Here is an 18,937-nt window from a genome sequence, read left to right as displayed (position 1 = left end):
ATAACCCAAAACTGCAATCAATACAAAACCTCCCATGTGTGGCCTGGAGATAAACTATAATTTTAAATCTTTAGTCAAAAAGTTGTTTTTATTTTCTTTGCATTGAGTCTAAGCATAAAGCAGCAAATGCAAGCAGGCAATATGGGATTTAAGACACCCTGTTAACAGTCAATCAAATAACTGATAATACCAGTTAAGCCATAGACTAGATATCTCACTCAAATCCAGTTTGAACACTGACTTTGCTCCCTAACCCAGCTGTTATTTAGCCTCTCTAAGCCTGTTTCCCCATCTACAGAATAAAGTTAATAATACATTCTATACCAGAGGAGACAAGTAGTCTGGCACACAGTAGGTACCCAAAATTCTTTGATATTCCATTTGCAGTTTTCTTGTTAGAAAAAAATTACTCGTCAAAGGAAAGAATATTTAGAACAATATTTCACAAGTATTTGAGAATTTTCTAAGTCTACTCTTTGGACTTAAGTTTTCCTTACAATGTAAATTTAACAAGGGCACATGTTAACTTACTTCATTTCTCTTTCCCTATTAGATAAAAATTAAATCTGTTTTCTTCCGCCATTTAACCTGCTTCATTGCAGGGTCCCAAACCTTCCAAAGAAAGGGAGGGGAGGCTGGGGGTTATCTCTAAAGTGGTGCAAATAAAAACAAGGAAAAAAAAGATTCCTGTATTATGTTAGAAGAGTATGATTCCCTACAACAGTGTCACATTGGGACTTAATGCTTAAAAATACTTTAAACAAAAGATTCTGTATAATGAGTCCAATTACACACATGAAAAGGTTTTATCTTAAATTATGAGATGAGACTTGCTGTCAAACCTACATACACTTTCATCTCAGAAGTTAACTGAACCGAGACAAAGCCCATGCTTTCCACATTACTACCTAACACGTTTTGCAAGCATCCCAAGATAGGGAGGTTGGAGTGGTTGGTTACTCTGTAATAGATACAAAAGCACACTAACACCTGACACTCAAACATCTATTTTAATAGGCCTCAGAAAAATATGCCTGATGCATTCAGGACCCTTTAAATGTTCCCAAAAGGAAAGATTTTTTTTCTCCAGTTTTAGGTTATTTTGGGTAGCCAAATTAAGATCACCTGTTGGCAATATACCCCAAATTAGTTTTTCAATTCAAATTGAAAATCAATGTTCCCAGAGTCTTCAAGACAGTCCAATTAAAATTCTTCGAAACAAGTTTGTAATAATTCAGACACAGAGTAACTACAATCATAATAAACTTAAACAGCTACTACAAAATTACACATGAATTAAGGCAAATTTTCAAATCCAGGAAAAACGATTTGAAAAGTTTTATCTGACATGAACATTTTCTTAAAGTAAAATTCACCGCACGCCCAGAGGAAAGTGGAAATCATAAAAGTGGGTAAGTCTCTAAAAATGTGAAACATTAATTTTAAACAAACTGGTCTTTGAACCTTGAGGGCTGTTTCCAAACACATGAAGCACAGGCACCAGGGCAGATTGGGATGGTTTTAAAGATTACCTGCCAACTTTTCCCCACTTCCCCACCTGTTAACTGAACCAAACAGTGAATGTACTTTTAAGCAATCAAAAAAGCTGACATAAAGTGATTCCAAACTTGCAAGATGTCTACGCAGTGAAACACACAAAATTCTGCGTTACTATTGCAAAAAAAGAAACAACAAACAAACAAAAAAAAACAACCGAACACTGGGGAGCACAAATCTAATCTTCTCACGGAAAAGAGGCATGCTTTTATTTTCTGCTGCCCGCTGAGTTGCCAGAACCTTGAACCGGTGTTGCCAACCTGCAACAGGGTCAGAAAGATGAAGAAGTGTTTTTGTTTTTTAATGCACAGCGAAATGTTTTCCAAAGAGTGAAACAGCTGAGAACTTTCTTACCTCCGAAAAAAGTTTCACGCCTGCTTTACAGATGGGTGCACTAAGGAGTGCCTTTTTCAAGGTCACCGTAGCGCGAAAGAACAGCACAGTCCGGACGACGATCCCAAGTCCCCAGCCTCTCCCCACGCCAGGGCGGCACAGCCCAAACGTGCCCGGCTCCGCTCGTACCCCCAAGTACCACGAGACACTCGGTAAGAGACGTCCTGGGCGCTCTCCGTGCAGCTCCGACGGGAGTGTGGTGCCGGTGGCCCGCCCTCCCCCGAGGCGGCAGTCGCCCCCGCTCCGTCCTCGTAGTAAGAGAGCCACTGGCTCAGAAGAACCAGGGAGGTGGCCCAGGGTCGTGGAAGGCGCGCGTCCCACCGCATAGGGGTTCACTTACCGTCGCTCTCAGCCCTGACAAGCAGGGACATGCCCTTCAGCCGCTCCACGTAGCCTGACGACACATGCCCGGTGCCCCGGTCGTCCCACTGCCGGTCCTCGTTGAGCGTGTAAACCTTCACCCGCCGCCGGGTGTCGGTCATCGTGCCGCCCAGGGGCCGGGGCAGAGGCCCCGCCGGAGTCGCCCGGGAAGGGGGTCCGGGGTAAGCGGGAGCCGAGACGGGAGGACGCCCGCAAGCAGAGGGCTCCCCGGCTTCACTGCCACCGCTGGCCGCCGCGGGGCCGTGCTGCCGCCCGCATGGCCCGTTCCCGGACCCGAACTCTGGGCCCCCGCTTTTTCTTGCCTCCGATACCTCGGCGCTATTGTCCAGGCCCGGCGAACCCGGCGGCCCCGAGGGGGCGCGTAGCGCTTCGCAGCCTCCCGCCCCGCCGCTATAGAAAGTCGGGGCGCCGGTCACTGCCCTGCTCCCGACTCCACCATGATGTCCGCGAAGCCGCTTCCCGCGCCACCGCCGCCTCCTCAGGCCGTCGCCGCCATGTTTTCCTTCCTTCTACCTGGCTCTGCCACCGCAGCCGGTGGCTCTGCTCCTCTCGCCTGCTTCAAGTGTCCGATGCCGACAAGCGCCTGATCCCGTTGCAGGCGCCTCCGCTGCGCAGGCGACTCCTAGAGCCCCCAGGCGCCGAGCGCTCCAGGCCTATTGGAAGTCTCGTTCCTCCGCCGCTGCCACCGCCTCTTCCGTCTTCCTCACGGAGCCAAAGCCGCCGCCATCTTGGTTCGCCCCTCAATAGCGGCGCGCGGGGCCACCCAGGCAGCCGCTGCAGGGGCGGCCCGCTGACCCCACCATTTAAAGAGACAGGGGCAAGGCCGGGAGCCTCGCTGCGTCGAAGGCCTAGGACGGAGGCAGGAGGCGGGCGCGGAGTTGGCGAGGTGGCGGGAGCACAGGGTGCGGAGGAGGGGAAACGCTGGTCGCGCCGGTGACGGCCGGGGCTCCCTAGCGCTCCTGGCACGCACCGTCGTGCGAGTACGGCGGCGCGTGCGTGCGTCGCGCCCTGTGTTCGTCATCAGCCTCGCCCGGGGATTAAGCCAGAGTGTGGGGGGCGGAGCGAGTGATTCTGCGGTCTCTGCTAATGGCGCGCTTGGTGTCTGACATTCTTTAGTCGGCCTGCTGCAGTCTTGTGTTTCGCTGTCCACCCGCCCAGCGACTTTGGCCTGTGGTTGTTAGGCACGTCCATCTCTACGATTGTCTTTTCCGGGCCGCTTTTGGCCCTGGGCTCGGAACCTGAGCACCGAGGTGTCGGCGGCTGCCCTTTAGGAGGAAAACCTTCCGGCGAAGGCCACAGCTTTTGGCAGAGCGGACATCCACTTGCCTTGGGAGCTGCAGTGCTGTGGCGAGCCTAGAAACTTGGGACAGCTTGCATTTTCTGAGCCTGAGGACAAGCCCAGAAAGTGACAAGTCTGAAACCTCACCTTACAATTCAGCTGCTACATCCATTTCTTTATCCTTTATTGGGATAAAGGATAGAATAAAACGATTATTCTAGTCCTCCGTGCTGCAAAAAAGAACTTGAGGAATTTACAAAAACAACACACGATACTGTGTAATCAGGATGAGTAATTCTCAAGTTTACTTGTTTGTTTTTAAAGATTTACTTTTTAGAGACAGAGGAAGAGGGAGAGAATCACTGATGTGTGAGAGAAACATCCATTGCGTGGTTGCCTCTCCTACGCCCCCCACCGGGATCTGGCTCGGAAGGGAAGGAAGCATCAACCTCTGGGTCCCCCAGGCTGGCCTGAACCCACTGAGCCCCACCAGCCAGGGCTCAACGTTACATGTTAACGGTCTTCGGAAGAACTTAATTCCTTATGCCTCCGTTTCCATTTGCCAGGCCTTCTAGGTCATTGCTGTCCACTAGAAAGAGAATGAGAGCCATTCGTAATTTTAAATTTTATAGTAATCACTTCTTTTAAAAAGTACGAAGAAACCGCTGAATTATTTAATGTATTTAATCAAATGCAATCTCTTCTAACAGTAAATAAAATCTTAATGAGATATTTTTCTCCCTTCGTTCCACCTTTTCTCTCTAAAAATTTTTGTGAGAGTTTATTTGAGCTAAAGACATATGCCAGGGAGCAAGATCTCAAATACTTCTCTAAATTCCTTTTTTTGTTTTGTTTTTGTTTGGGGGTTTCTTTTTTTTTTTTTGGTACTAAGCTTAAAATGCAACGTGTTTTTTACCCTTAGTGCAAGTTTCTATTTGGATGCAAAATTTTCATTGGTACTACCTGACCTGTATTTAGACTTTATTAAATTTGCCATTGAAAAAGATTCACATACTGTTATATCAAACATACTGGGTTTCTAAAAATGAATCAACCGTCAATTCAATGTAAAATTTAACAGAAATTGAGTTTAATTCAGTTCCCGTAGCCACATTTCAAGTGCTCAGCAACCACATGTGCCTCTGTCTACCCTTATGGCCGGTTCAGGTGTTTTAACACTGCCAGGAATTTCGTATCAAACTTGCAAGGTAGTTTGTTATAAACATCTACTCAAGCAAGAGGCCCTGATGGCATTAGCAGGGCTGAGCGGTTTCCCAGGACGAAGGAGTGTCAGTTTTAAAATCAGAACTTGGGCTTCTCCTCTCCCACCACGTGAAACGCAAAGAAGTGCTTGAAAGGGCAGCGTGAGAGTTCCATTATTTACAAACAAAACTGAAAATTATTTTTAAAAAAGCAAGCAATTGTTTTTTGTAAAAAGTAAAGTGTAAGCATCAGGGCATAGCAATAATTTTGTCCACTTTGGCACAGTAAGATATCATTTTTTTTAAAGATTTTATTTATTTTTAGGGTGAAGGGAAGGGAGGGAGAAAGAGAAACATCAGTCAGTTGCCCCTCGTGCATCCCTGCTGGGAACTGGCCTGCAACCCAGGCATGTGCCCTGACTGGGAATCGAACCTTGGTATTTTGGTTCCTAGGCCCGCACTCAATCCACTGAGCTACACCAGCCAGGGTCCAGTTTTTTGGTTTTTGCAGGCAGGTACTCAATCCACTGAGCCACACCAGCAAGGATGACATCATTAAATTTGCTCGTGTTATTGTTTACTCGATTACCAAACCAAACATGAACTAATTTGTGTGTGTGTGTGTGGGGGGGGAATCATACATTTTTAAATAATATACATTTAGTGTAAATTAAATAGCAGGGATTTTTTATTAAATAAAAAGATTAAAAGTTTTATATATATATATATATTACAAGAAATATTAACAATTATGTTTGCTGTATAATATCTTAAATAGCAGTTGAGTTGTATCAGTCCAGTTCCTCCCAGAGAAACAACCAGCAGGATATTTCTACAGTGAAAGAGATTTGGAGGAATTGCTTATATGATCGAGTGGTAGGCTAGGCAAGTCTGAAATACATAGGGCAGGCCAGCAGGGCACTGGAAGTCCTTGAGCAGGAGCTGACCCTGCAGTCCACAGATAGCATTTTTACTTCTACAGGGAAACCTTAGTTTTGGTAGCAAGGCCTTTGGACTGAATGGATGAGGCCCGCCCAGATTACTGAGAATAATCTACTTAATATCACATCTACAAAATGCCCTCCCAGCAATACCTAGATTACTGTTTGATTGACACAAGATTATCACAATAGTAAATAAGTACTTCATGTAGTCACTTAATCATATGGCATGCACAAATGGTAAGACCATTTAAGGAAATTCCTAATGGAGTTCCACAAGGGGGGGTGCAAGTCACAAAATATTAAGATACACATCAGTGGGTGTTGTATTTTGAGTCCAGGTCCTGCCTCTTAGAAGCTACCTGACATTCAAAATTTCTTAACCTCTCTGTGCCTCAGTTTCCTCACCTATAAGGTAGGAATAATAATATCTTCTAAGATTGGAAGGATTTAAAAAGTTACAATGCTTTATTTTTTAATTTATTTATTTTAATTGTTGTTCAAGTTTTCTTTTACTCCCATCCCAGCCCATCCCCCCCAGTGCTCCTCACCTCCCTCCCATTTCCACCCCCCCTTAATTTTTGTCCATGTGTTCTTTATACTTGTTCCTGTAAACCCTTCCCCTTTTCCCCTGAAATTCCCTCCCCTCTCCCCTCTCCCCTCTGGTCCCTGTCAGCCTGTTCTCTATTTCAGTGTCTTTGGTTATATTTTGCTTGCTTGTTTGATTTGTTGTTCAGGTTCTTGTTAAAGGTGAGGTCATGTGGTATTTGTCTTTCACCGCCTGGCTTATTTCACTCAGCATAATGCTTTCCAGTTCCATCCATGCTGTTGCAAAGGGTAGGAGCTCCTTCTTTCTGCTGCATAGAATTCCATTGTGTAAATGTACCACAATTGTTAGATCCATTCATTTACTGATGGGCACCTAGGTTGCTTCCAGCACTTGTCTATGATACAATGCTTTAAACACAAAGCTTTTTCCTGGGACTCATGTACCTTCACCTCCATGCATAACATAGACTTGGAAAGTATGCAGTAGGGTCCATTCATCATGTAATATTCACACCTACTCTATGTTACTTACCTTTAGGCATTTGCGTTTATCCTTTTGTAGTGTCTCCTGCTTTAGACTAAAAACCCCGGAAAGAACAAGGACTAGGCTGCCGGGTTGTGCACTGCCCCGCCCCAGAATGCACCAGCCTCTCAGATGACCTCCATGTTGGACAGAGAAGATAATGGGATCTGTAGGGTGGGAAGGCATGGCACCAAAAGATCTGAGCCCCACTGTGGCTCAGCCACTAAACTGGTGGTCTAATGCGAGACACTTCACCTCTCTGGGCCTTGGTTTTCTAATCCTGATAAGATGGCCATTAAGGACACTCCCAGCTTTCACATTCCATAGGTGTGCAGCAGTGGTGGTAAGAATACTAGAAATCACGCTGTCTCCATAAAGACATGTGCCAACATGACCACACATTAGCATTTTTAAAAGATTTTATTTATTTATTTTTAGAGAGTGGGGAAGGGAGGGAGAAAGAGAGAGAAACATCAATGTGTGGTTGCCTCTCACATGCCCCATGCTAGGGACCTGGCCCACAACCCAGGCATGTGCCCTGACTGGGAATCAAACTAGCGACCCTTTGGTTTGCAGCCCGCACTTAATCCACTGAGCTACACCAGCCAAAGCCACATTAGCATTTTTATGATGTTACAAGTATTTTATTACCACAGGTGAAAAATCATTAAAACCCAGCAGAAAAATGTGCCACTAACCATCCATTTTTGTTCTAAACTATTTTTTATAAGTTATGTAAATAGTTAACTTGGTGTGTCCTATCTGGGGAAAAATTACATTTTTCACCCTTGATAATGTTATCATGAACAAATTAGAAAAATAAAGATAGTTTTAGGTAAAAGCTGGAACAACAAAAAGATTTTGCCAGCTTAAAATTCACTACCATTCACAATTCATTTCTTTTTTTTTATGTTTTTTTAAATATTTAATTTATTTATCTTTAGAGGGGAAGGGAAGGAGAGAGGGAGAGAAACATCAATGTATGGTTGCCTTTGGTGCGTCCCTGCTGAGAACTGGCCTGCAGGGAACCGGCCTGCAACCCAGGCATGTGCCCTGACTGGGAATCGAACCACGACTGTCTGGTTCTCAGGCCCATGCTCAATCCACTGAGCTACACCAGCCAGGGCTTCACGATTCATTTCTTTAAATATAAAAACATCCTCATGAAATGCTGACTAGCAACTCTTCATGTGTTAACAATAAGCAAAACAAGTGGCAAATACATTTACAAAGAACAAGTTGAATTGAAGGGAAATTCCGTAAGTCTGTCATTCAGTTGGCATGCTTGGAAATTATTTAAGATACTTCTAGGGAATGGAAGTCACAACTGGAATTACAATGATTAGTTCTCTGTTCTTTTCATTGTGCAGATTGTTATCCAAAAATATGTATATGTATATATACATTTTAGTATTTTATTTACTTATTTCTAGAGGGTGGGGGTGGGAAGGAGAAAGAGTGGGAGAGAAACATCAATGTGTGGTTGCCTCTCATGTGTCCCCTACTGGGGACCTGGCCTGCAACCCAGGCACGTGCCCTGACTGGGAATTGAACCGGCGACCCTTTGCTTCACAGGCCCATGCTAAATCCACTGAGCTACACCAGCCAGGGCCAAGAAATATATTTTTAAAGAAAGAGAAAGGTAGCTTGTTCTTTTTCTCAAATAGCTTTTTATATGGATTCCATATGTGTTTGTCATTCCTTTTCATCAATAATTTGATAAATACAAGCCATCCTAAAAGTACGGTGTTGTAGTAGTGATAAACATCCCTGCTGGAAACCCAATTAGTACCTCACTGATGTAGATCTCTAATAAAAGGAGCAAAAGTCTGCGATATTGCTTAATTTGTATTAATTAACCAAGAGCTTTATTCATGTTGTACTGTCATAATACATGTATAACCCTAGTCTTAGAAATAGTCATTTATGTGTGTGACCCCGTGAATAATAATATAGATGAGCAGGAAAAATAGCAGTCATTATTTTACTAAATATATATTAAAAAGAACAGGTGGGTAGCTTAAGTATCTGGGTAATTACTTATTTAAATGCTTCTCTTTCACTCCAAAGCACAAATTCCCTGCTGTTAGAATTGTGTATTTTTAAAAATGTGTCCTTACCTACAGTGATATGCAGCATATCATAGACACTCTTCAAAAATAGCACCCATTTATGACAAAAAAAAAACCACGCAGCCAAGTGGGAGTAGAGGTAGCACATCTCAACATAATAAAGGCCATATATGAGAAACTTACAAGCAACATCATACTCAATGGACAAAAACTAAAAGTTTTCCCACTGAGATCAGGAACGAGACAAATATAACTGCTTTCAACACTTCTATTCGATATAGTATTGGAAGTCCTAGCCAGAGCGATCAGATAAGAAAAATAAATAAAAGGCATTCATATTGGAAGTGAGGAAGTAAAACTATCACTGTTTGCAGATGCCATGATAGTGCACATAGAAAATCCTATAGCCTCCGCCCAAAAACTACTCTACCTAATAAGTGACTTTGGCAAAACAGCAGGATTCAAAGTTAATATTCAGAAATTGAAGGCATTTTTATACACCAACAATGAAATACCAGAATCAGAAATCAGGGGAAAAAACTCTCATTTGCTATAATAATAAGAAAATAAAGTACCTAGTAATAAACCTTACCAAGGAGGTAAAGATCTGTAATCAGAAAACTACACAACACTGAAGAAAGAAATCAAGGAAGACACAAATAAATGGAAGCATATACTGTGTTCATGGATCGGAAGAATTAACATCATCAGAGTATCCATACTACCCAAAGCAGTTTATAGATTCAACCCCATCCCTATTAAAATACCAATGACATATTAATCAGTATAGAACAAACATTTCAAAAATTTATATGGAACCATAAGTGACCCCAAATAGCTGCAGCAATTTTGAGGAAGAAGAACAAAGTATGAAGGATCACAATACCTGATATAAAACTATATTACAAGGCCACTGTCATCAAAGCAGTATGGTACTGGCATAAGAACAGACACATAGACCAATGTAACAGAATGGAGAGCCCAGAAATAAACCCAAGTCTCTGTGGTCAATTAATATTCAACAAAGGGGGCAGAAGCATAAAATGGACTAAAAATAGCCTCTTTGACAAATGGTGTTGGGAGATCTGGACAGCTACGTGCAGGAAAAATGAAACTAGACCACCAGCTTACACCATACAGAAAAATAAATTCGAGGTGGATAAAAGACTTAAATATAAGTTGCAACACCATAAAAGTCCTAGAGGAGAACATAGGCAGGAAAATCTCAGATATTCCATACAGCAATACTTTTAATATGTCTCCTAGAGCAAGGGACATAAAGGAAAGAATAAACAAACGGGACTTCATCAAAATAAAAAGCTTCTGCATGGCTAAAGAAAACAGCAGTAAAATGAAAAGAGAACCAACCATATGGGAAAATATATTTGCAAATGATACCTCGGACAAGGGTTTGATCTCCAAAATATATAAAGAACTCACATGACTCCACTCCAGGAAGATAAACAACCCAATTTAAAAATAGGTGAAGGACCTGAACAGATACTTCTCCAAGGAGGACATACAGAGGACCCAAAGCCATGTGAAAGGATGCTCAGCATCACTAGCCATCAGAGAGATACAAATTAAAACCACAGTGAGATACCACTTCACCCTGGTCACAATGGCCATCATAAATAAATCAACAAACAACAAGTGTTGGAGAGGTTGTAGAGAAAAGGGAACCCTAGTGCACTGTTGGGAATGCAAATTGGTGCAGCCACTGTGGAAAACAGTATGGAATTTCCTCAGAAAACTAAAAATGGAATTGCCTTTTGACCCAGCGATCCCACTGCTGGAATTATACCCTAAGAATCCTGGAACACTAATACAAATAGTAGCACAATTTACAATAGCCAAGTGCTGGAAGCAACCTAAGTGCCCACCAGTAAGTAAATCAATGGATAAAAAAGCCATGGTGCATTTACACAATGGAATACTATGCAGCAGAAAGAAAGAAGAAGCTCCTATCCTTCATGACAGCATGGGTGGAACTGGAGAGCATTATGCTTAAGTGAAATAAGCCAGGTGGTAACAGACAAATACCATATGATCTCACCTATAAGTGCAACCTAGTCAACAAAACAAACAAGCAAGAAAATTATAACCAGAGACATTGAAATAAAGACTAAACTGACAGTAACCAGAGGGGAGGAAGGAGACGGATAGTGGGGGGAAAGAGAGGAAAGGCCAACAAGAAACATGTTTAAAGGACACATTGACAAAGGCAAAGTGGGTAGGTTTGAGGGTGGGAGGCAGGGATGGGTGGGGTGGGGGGCGTGGTGGGGTGGAAATGGAGACAATTGTGCTTGAACAACAAAAATAAGTAAATAAAAATTCAAAAAAGAAACTTTGACAAATTGTCATTTTACCCAAAGGTCACAGTCGGCATTTGCCTTCATGATTTATCACTTGCCCCTCGAATTTTACAGTGCAGGAATGTCGACTGCCTCTAGCTCCCCAAACAGCAGCTTGTGCTTTGTGTCCCCAGGCCTTGCGCCTCTGTCTAGACAGAATGTCCTTTCCACCTCGTTTCCTTCAAAATCCTCCAAAGGCATCACCTCCTCTGTTAGACTTCTCAGACGGCTCCCATCCCAGACAATTGTAATCATCCCTTCTTTTGTAACACTCCTGTGTCTTTTCATTACTTATATTGTCACCTGTACATGGTTGGTTTATTTATATGCCTAATTCTTCTACTAGCTGGGAAGTTCCTTGAAGGCAGGACTTTCTCTTATTCTTCTGTACAGTCAAAATCAGATACATTGCCTGGAATTTGGTTAGTGTGTAGTAGATATTTATTGAGCTGAATGCTAAACTGCCTAATTAGGGACTTGATGTAGGACGAGCCAGTGTGACTCAGTTGGTTGGAGCATCGTCCTATACACCAAAAGGTTGGGAGTTCAACTCCCAGTCCGGGCACATAACCTAGGTTGTGGGTTTAATCCCTGGTCCAGGCAGAGGCAACCAATCAATGTTTCTCTAGCTCTTTCTCTTTCCTCTTTTCTTCCTCTGCTTATAAAATCAACAAAAACATTTTAAATTTTTTTTTAAGAAAGAAGTTGGCCTAGTAACCGATCACAGACTAGCTTACAACAAAATACGTGTTAAACAAGTCATGCACTGAATGAGCACAGAAGTTGTGATAAAAATGACAATTGTAGGGATCGGAGAAGAGTTTTGTAGAAGAGGCAGCATTGGTTGAGACTTGAAGAGTTTGATGTTAAGGGAAAGGGGGACAGAGCATCTGAGATGACAGGATTATGAGAAAAAGTAGCAAGCAGAAAGGAACATTATGTCAATTTAGGAAGCTAAGCAGATTAGCATAGCTAGAGAGTGCAAGCTGGGAAAAGTAGTAAATTAGGGGGAAAAAGAGTATGTGGCACAGGTGTGAAATTCTGAAATGCCATTCTAAAGTGTTTGGATATTATTCTGAAGATTAATGAGAGATGGTCAGGTGACCCCTAAAACCTGAATTGTATTAATATTAATATCTCCGGTGTCCAGATGACAAGGGCTTCTTCTTTTCAGAGAGTGCTATATGGTAGATAATTTTTCAGATTAGTGACAAAGAGGAAATAATATAAGTATATTCTGCATGTAAAATGCATCCAGGCATTCATTATTTTCAGTTTCTTTTTCCACCTGTTAATAACTAAAAAAGGTAGGATAGTTGGTCAGGGATGGTGATATCAACATGAAAGTATCCAATTTCTTTATTTAGCTATATTTAAACCAGAAATAAAATGTTTGGTGGTGATTTACTTTTTGTCATCCCAAATATTCTAATTCTGTATTTGAGAATTATGTGTTTATACTCAAAAGATGCCGAAATCCTGTTCCTTACCGCCAAGCACAGTGGTTAGGTGGTACTTGACGGAAGTCAGGACAATCCAGACACTGGCTGGATTTCTCAGACTGTTACTGGGTGAGAAATATCCTTACTCTTGAACAACTCAGTTAGAAGGGTGTGGTATAGGGCTGCCTATATAGTGTGGGGATGTTGTGTGAACGGCCCTGTGCTCATGAACACATAACTCAGAAGTGTAGGGGAATTAACACTCCATGGGGTCGATTTTGACTAAGAGACATGGAAGCCAGTGGCCAAATGCTTCCCTTTTATCCCTCGGACTAAAGGTCCTGTGGGATCCACCCATGGCAGTGGCCATGTTTGCTAACACCTCCCTATATTGGCTTCTCCTCCTTCTCTACCTAGTACCCCTCCTCCTTTCTCTTCTCCATGGAATCACGCTCCCCAACAAAATACTCTTTCTCGAGTCTCTTTGCAAATGATCTCAAGTCTCAGGTTTTGCTTTCTTTGATACCTTAGCTAAGATGCCTTGACTTCAACGGTGCTTCAGTTCTCCCCTTTCCCACAGTCGCTCTGCAAGCCCAACTCTGACCAGTCCTGCAGAGAGTCTGTGGGAGGGCCGCTGACCTTTAATTCCCTCTCAGAGAAAACCGTTCCCATTCAGACACAGATAGAAAGAAGGGCCTGTGCTCATGCGTAGACCCTTCTTTAGGCCCTCATTAGGCCAATCATCATCTCTCCATTTTTTTCTGTGATCCAACTTCGGTTCAAAATAATTTCATCAATAAAAGTCAAGTTTAACTATGCAAAAATTTCAAGACCACCTTTGTAAAATACACAAACACACATACAGAAGTCTAATACTACAAAGTATCTCCACAGTCCCTGTAAGGTTGGTTTAATAGATCTGACATATATTTCCCAAATCAGGTCTCGGAACCTGAGGCAGACATTTGAGGTCTAGGTCGTGCTTGCTCAAAAATTCATTTCATACAATCATTGCATCTACTTAAGTAAAGAGTTCTATGAAACATAAGGAGCATATCAGAAGAAAGATTTTTTATTATAAAACTCTTTAAATCTATTTATTCCAGTCTTAAAAATGTAATACATTCTACAGTCTAAGAAATGGCTCTTGTAAATGGGATGAAAAGATGTTTTTGGTCAGTAAGAAAAGTTGGGCATGTATTTAACCACCTGTCTTACACCAGCCAGATTTTGACTATGGGCATAACTATCTCATTCCTTTTTGAGCTATGAAGAAATCTAAAACCATGGAGAGCAAGATGATGGTGCTATCCATTAAAAAATGGGATTTTGTATAACACACTTAATATTATTTGAGTTGAGACCTGGGATGCTGGAATTCGCACACTGATGAACTGTGTCAGAAAAAAAATTCATGATCTTGGGGGATAAGAATGGTGTCTGGCAGGAAAGAAACTTTTGGTTCATAGCTACTTAGGTTGGCTTGAAGTTCAATGTGCTGGTTATTCTCCATTTGGCTGCCCCTCCCTGCCCTGCTCTGCTCTGTGCCCAAGGACTGATCCCCAGGCAGTGGGTCACACAGGCTCTCTTGTCCTGTGGCTTCAGCTTCTGGTTGGGCCCAGTCAGTGGGAGGAATGGCATGAGATTGTTGAGGGGGAGGAAATAGAAGGGAAAAATTATTGTGGTATTTTCCCCTTGTTTTCTTTTTGACTCAGGGCCTCAGATCTGTCAGGGTCTGCATTCTGGGATAAACAGTTTTCTGTGGCTGGAGTGAGGTGTCTGAAGTGGAGTGAGATGGTGCTGGAATTCTGCACTGACCAAATCCTGAAGGCCTTTCATTGCTTCAGATGCCAGAGTGGACAGGGATTCATGAAAGGATTTTAAGGTGAGGAATGTAATAACTGGATTTGTTTTTAAAAGATAACTCTGGGAGCATTGTGAGGAAGAATTGAAGAGAGGTAATAACAGAGTGGGCGAGTCCAGTTACAAAGTGTCCCAGACTATGCAAGACATGGCAAATTCTTGAATTAAAGTAGTTCCAGTGAGAATAGGGGAGGAGAAATGGATTCTAAGTACCCCTACCCTCCCACCCTCCCAGACAGAAGGGGATCGGGGGATGCCTTCTGGGCTGCTGGAATGGTGATACCCACCCAGCAGTAATGAGGGGCATCCCAGCTTGGATGCCAAAGGAGGAGGCTGGGTATGAACCCCAACTTTTCCTTCCACCTGGCAGTAATGAGGCAGTGCTCCCTTCCCCTGCCAGAAAGGTATCAGAAAAAAGTCAGACAAAAAGAAGGTTTAGTTAAGATCTAGAGTCTCTTGTCTCTTGACAAGAGGGTTGAGTACAACTTCACTACTCACATTGCACACTTTTTGGATCTGTGTCTGGTTTTTCCATGGCTTGAGTTTCATTCCATAAAGAAGCTATAAAATGGAAAAGAATTATGACAGAGAAAATTGGATCTTCTTAGTGATACCAACATGGCAGTCTTGGCTGTGGTTATAGATAAAAATCTGTATTTGGATGCTATTCTTCAAGCTTTGAGAAAAAAAAACAAAAACCCAGTTGTTTCAAAACTAAAACAGCTCCAGGCAGAAAAGGAACCAATTGTGAAGATATTTGAAGATCTGAAAACTACAAGACAAATTCAGTCAATCAGAGGTGGTCAAATGCTGTTTGACTACCTGGTAGGCAAGCATACTTTTAGGATGGAATATTCATTCATTCATTCATTCATTCATTCATTCATTCATTCATGCTAGAATATTTAGATACACTCTACAGGTATGCATCATTCCAACACGAATATGGGAATTACTCTGGAGTGGCAGATTATTTTTATTTCTGTAGAGTGTTGGTTCCAGCAACAGATAGAAATGAGTTGAGTTCACTCTAGGGAAAACTGACCTCTGAAACTTAATACAGAATCAGGATGCAGCCATGCAAGACCTTACATGGTTAAAAGATTATAACTGTGAGTTCTCCACTCCAGTCTCTTAAGCAGTGAACGTGGCTCATTCACTGGTTTTCTTCAACCACCCCATAGGCCGTGATAACATTATTCATCTCTTCCTTTACCAGTCACAGTCTCTTAATGCGATTTGGATGATGTGTCCACAACACTTTGCTATTTAACTGAAGCAGTTATAACAAACCAGGATGTTCAAAGACACCAGCAGGTGCTAAAAGACCCAGTCAAAGTTATTCAGCAGGAGTCTTACATATAAAGAATCAGTTACAGAATTTGCTGAATGTTTATATGGTTAACTTTGACTTTCAATTAGCAATAATCACGCCTCGGATAAACCTCATTGGCTACGATACTGCCACTGCGCAAAGCTGGTTAACTTTGACTTTGATGAGGCTCCGAGTAAGCTGAGGGAATGTGAACCTGTGCTTGTGAATGAATTCTTCTTGGTGGCTTGTCTTGGAGACTTCACTAACAATGCCTGTCTCTTCATATTTGAGTCTTTTTGTCACTTACATTCACTAGTATATCAGCATTAACATGTTGGCAGATGAACTGAACGTGACTCTAGAAGAAGCCGAAAGGTGGATTTAAATTTGGTTAGAGATGCAAGACCGGATGCCAAGATTGGTTCTAAATTAGGTCACATGGTTATGAGCACCAGTGCAGTCTTGGCCTATCAACAAGTGCTTGAAGAGACCAAAAGCCTTTCATTTAGAAGCCAGATGTTGGCTGTGAATATTGAGAAGAAGCTTAAATAGTAGGGAAGAGTCTCCTAACTGGGCAACTCAGGACTCTGCCTTCTAATGAAAAACTGTAAATAAAAGATTAAAAAAAATATATAAAGGAAAGACAAAATAATAAAACATTATGTAAAGGATGACATAGATTTTATTGTTATTTTTTGAAGATTTTATTTATATATTTTTAGAGAGGGGAAGGGAGGGAGAGAAACATCAATGTGTGGTTGCCTCAAGTTCAAGGAGTTCATCATCACCAAGCTCTTATTATATGAAATGTTAAAGGGACTTATCTAAGAAAAAGAAGATAAAAATATGAACAGGAAAGAACAGCAAACTCATAGTTATTAACAGCCACACCTGAAACAAAAGCAAACTAAGAGGACAGCTAGATCAGGAGTGGAGCCATAGAAATGGAGATCACATGGAGGGTTAGCAACAGGGGAGTGGGAGAAGGAGAAGGGGGGAGAAGGTACAGAGAATAAGTAGCATAGACAGTAGGTAGAAAACAGACAGGGGAGGGCAAGAATAGTAGGGGAAATGTAGAAGCTAAAGAACTTGTGACACGTGGACATAAACTAAAAGGGGAGGGGGGGAGGGGGGAGGGGGTGTGCAGGGGGGAGGAGAATGAAGGGGGTAAATGGGACAACTGTAATGGCATAATAAGTAAAATATATATATAAAATAAATAAAAAGTTTAAAACTGCTGGTGTGGCTCAGTGGATTAAGCACTGAACTGTGAACCAAAGAGTCACCAGTCCATCATTCTCTATTTTTTAAGAAAAAGAATATTGAGTGCTAAGCATCAGAAGATTGTAAGGTCACACAGAATATTGATTAGCTAGAAACTGAATAGTAAACATTACTTAACTGCAAGGATTGAATAGGCTCCCATTTATAAACGCCATTTTATAAATGATTTGTTAAGCAGTATCAACATGCCACTTAGCAGTCTAAATCATATAGCCATAGTAATATGCAGTCATTAATCCACTGATAGTCCTAAATGAAAAACCCAATAAACACACAGTGAAAAATATGTGCTCAGAAGTTGGCATCCTCTTTATTAGCCTACAAATTATAAACATGTATGTTCAGAAACTATTTGAATATTTGAAAATTTTCATATTTAAAATTTTACAGTTAATTTACTTAAGAAAAAAACACTCCCTGGAAAGATTCTGTGAAAATACTGTGATTTCTGAAGAGGAATTTAATTTACATGTAAAGTTCATAGGATTCTTTCCAGGACGATCACACGCACATTCTTTGGGGACAGGATGCTTCAAAGGATTATTTCCACAATTTCATATCCTGTATAGGTCTTCGGCGGAAAAATGATTGATGACAGTTTTCATCAATTAGCCTAACAATATCTAGGAAGCACCCTTAAAAAAAAAGATTTTATTTTAGACAAAGGCGGAGGGAAGGAGAAAGAAAGGGAGAGAAACATCAGTGTGTGGTTGCATTCGGGAGCTGCTTTAGGTCACATTGTGAAGGGGCCAGGTTATTCTTTACATGTTTTCACTCTCCCACCTTCCCTCATGGTATCTTAAACCACGACTGTTACACCCTCCTGTCACACCATTATCAAAAAGAGTGGCCTACATGGGCACTGTGTCTCCCGCACAAAAATAAATAAGGCCGCGTGGAAACCGGGCATGTGCTCTCTGAAATGTGAGGGATGCCTGCTCTCGGGGGAACTGGGTACCCGCTCAGAATACACTGAGGCCTGTCCTGTATTCTAGATTCCCCTGTCAGTGTCCATCCTCAGATTTTTTTATGTAAGCTGTTAGTCAAAATGTATACATGCTGAAATTGCAATTTGAGTGCTTTGCACCAAGTGGCTGCCTGTGGTGTTTTCTGTTGCGTTTCCTGTCTGTGCCAGAAGGTGGCGATGTTCCTCACTAGAATGGTCATCCCTCAACAATCTGCCAGCTCCTGACCCAGGAATTTCAATGATCTGTTTCTGAATTCTGGAGTCAGCTTTTTGAAAATTCATAAAACTCCTTGAGTTTCAAACCATTAAGTAATAGGAAAAAAACGTTGGGGGATGGGTACACAATGCAATATACAGATGCCACATCACAGAATTATACACTTGAAACCTACATAATTTTATTAACCAATACCATCTCAGGGAACCTGATAAAAAAGATAAAGAAAAAAATGATAGAAGCGTGTTGGCTCTTTTGATAAACTGTGAAAATGCCTGGCAGAGAGCTGTATTTTAAAAAGACTTGAAGTTTTGGAAAACAGTATGGAATTTTCTCAGAAAAATAAAAATCGACCTGCCTTTTGACCCAGCAATTCCACTGCTAGGATTATATCCTAAGAACCCCAAAACATCAATTTCAAAGAACCTATGCACCACAATGTTCATAGCAGCACAATTTACAATAGCCAAGAGCTGGAAGCAACCTAGGTGCCCGTCAGTAAATGAATGGATTAAAAAATTGTGGTACATATACACAATGGAATTCTATGCAGCAGAAAGAAAGAAGGAACTAGTACCCTTTGCAACAACATGGATGG

General features: G+C 41.9%; 1 protein-coding gene and 2 pseudogenes across 3 annotated transcripts in view; 1 reads left to right on the top strand and 2 right to left on the bottom strand.

Moving 5' to 3' along the window:
• The window catches only part of PPP4R3A (protein phosphatase 4 regulatory subunit 3A), a 36,905-nt gene extending 34,473 nt beyond the window's left edge, over positions 1-2,432 (bottom strand). For all 3 annotated transcript variants that reach the window (XM_037130120.2, XM_037130122.2, XM_037130123.2), the window contains exon 1: positions 2,291-2,432. In XM_037130120.2, coding sequence (XP_036986015.1) covers positions 2,291-2,432 — 142 coding nt within the window. The remainder of the gene's footprint in view (positions 1-2,290) is intronic.
• An 11,529-nt stretch (positions 2,433-13,961) lies between these two features.
• LOC119037922 (eukaryotic translation initiation factor 3 subunit E-like) lies at positions 13,962-16,469 on the top strand (annotated as a pseudogene).
• Positions 15,917-16,035, bottom strand: LOC119038000 (uncharacterized; annotated as a pseudogene).
• Positions 16,470-18,937: the final 2,468 nt, after the last annotated feature.

The sequence above is a fragment of the Artibeus jamaicensis genome, unplaced genomic scaffold (assembly GCF_021234435.1).
Source record: "Artibeus jamaicensis isolate MK-2021 breed Jamaican fruit bat unplaced genomic scaffold, CSHL_Jam_final contig_444, whole genome shotgun sequence".
Taxonomy (NCBI): Eukaryota; Metazoa; Chordata; class Mammalia; order Chiroptera; family Phyllostomidae; genus Artibeus; species Artibeus jamaicensis.
Note: the sequence above shows the minus strand (reverse complement) of the source record. Positions and strands in the feature narration are given on the sequence as shown.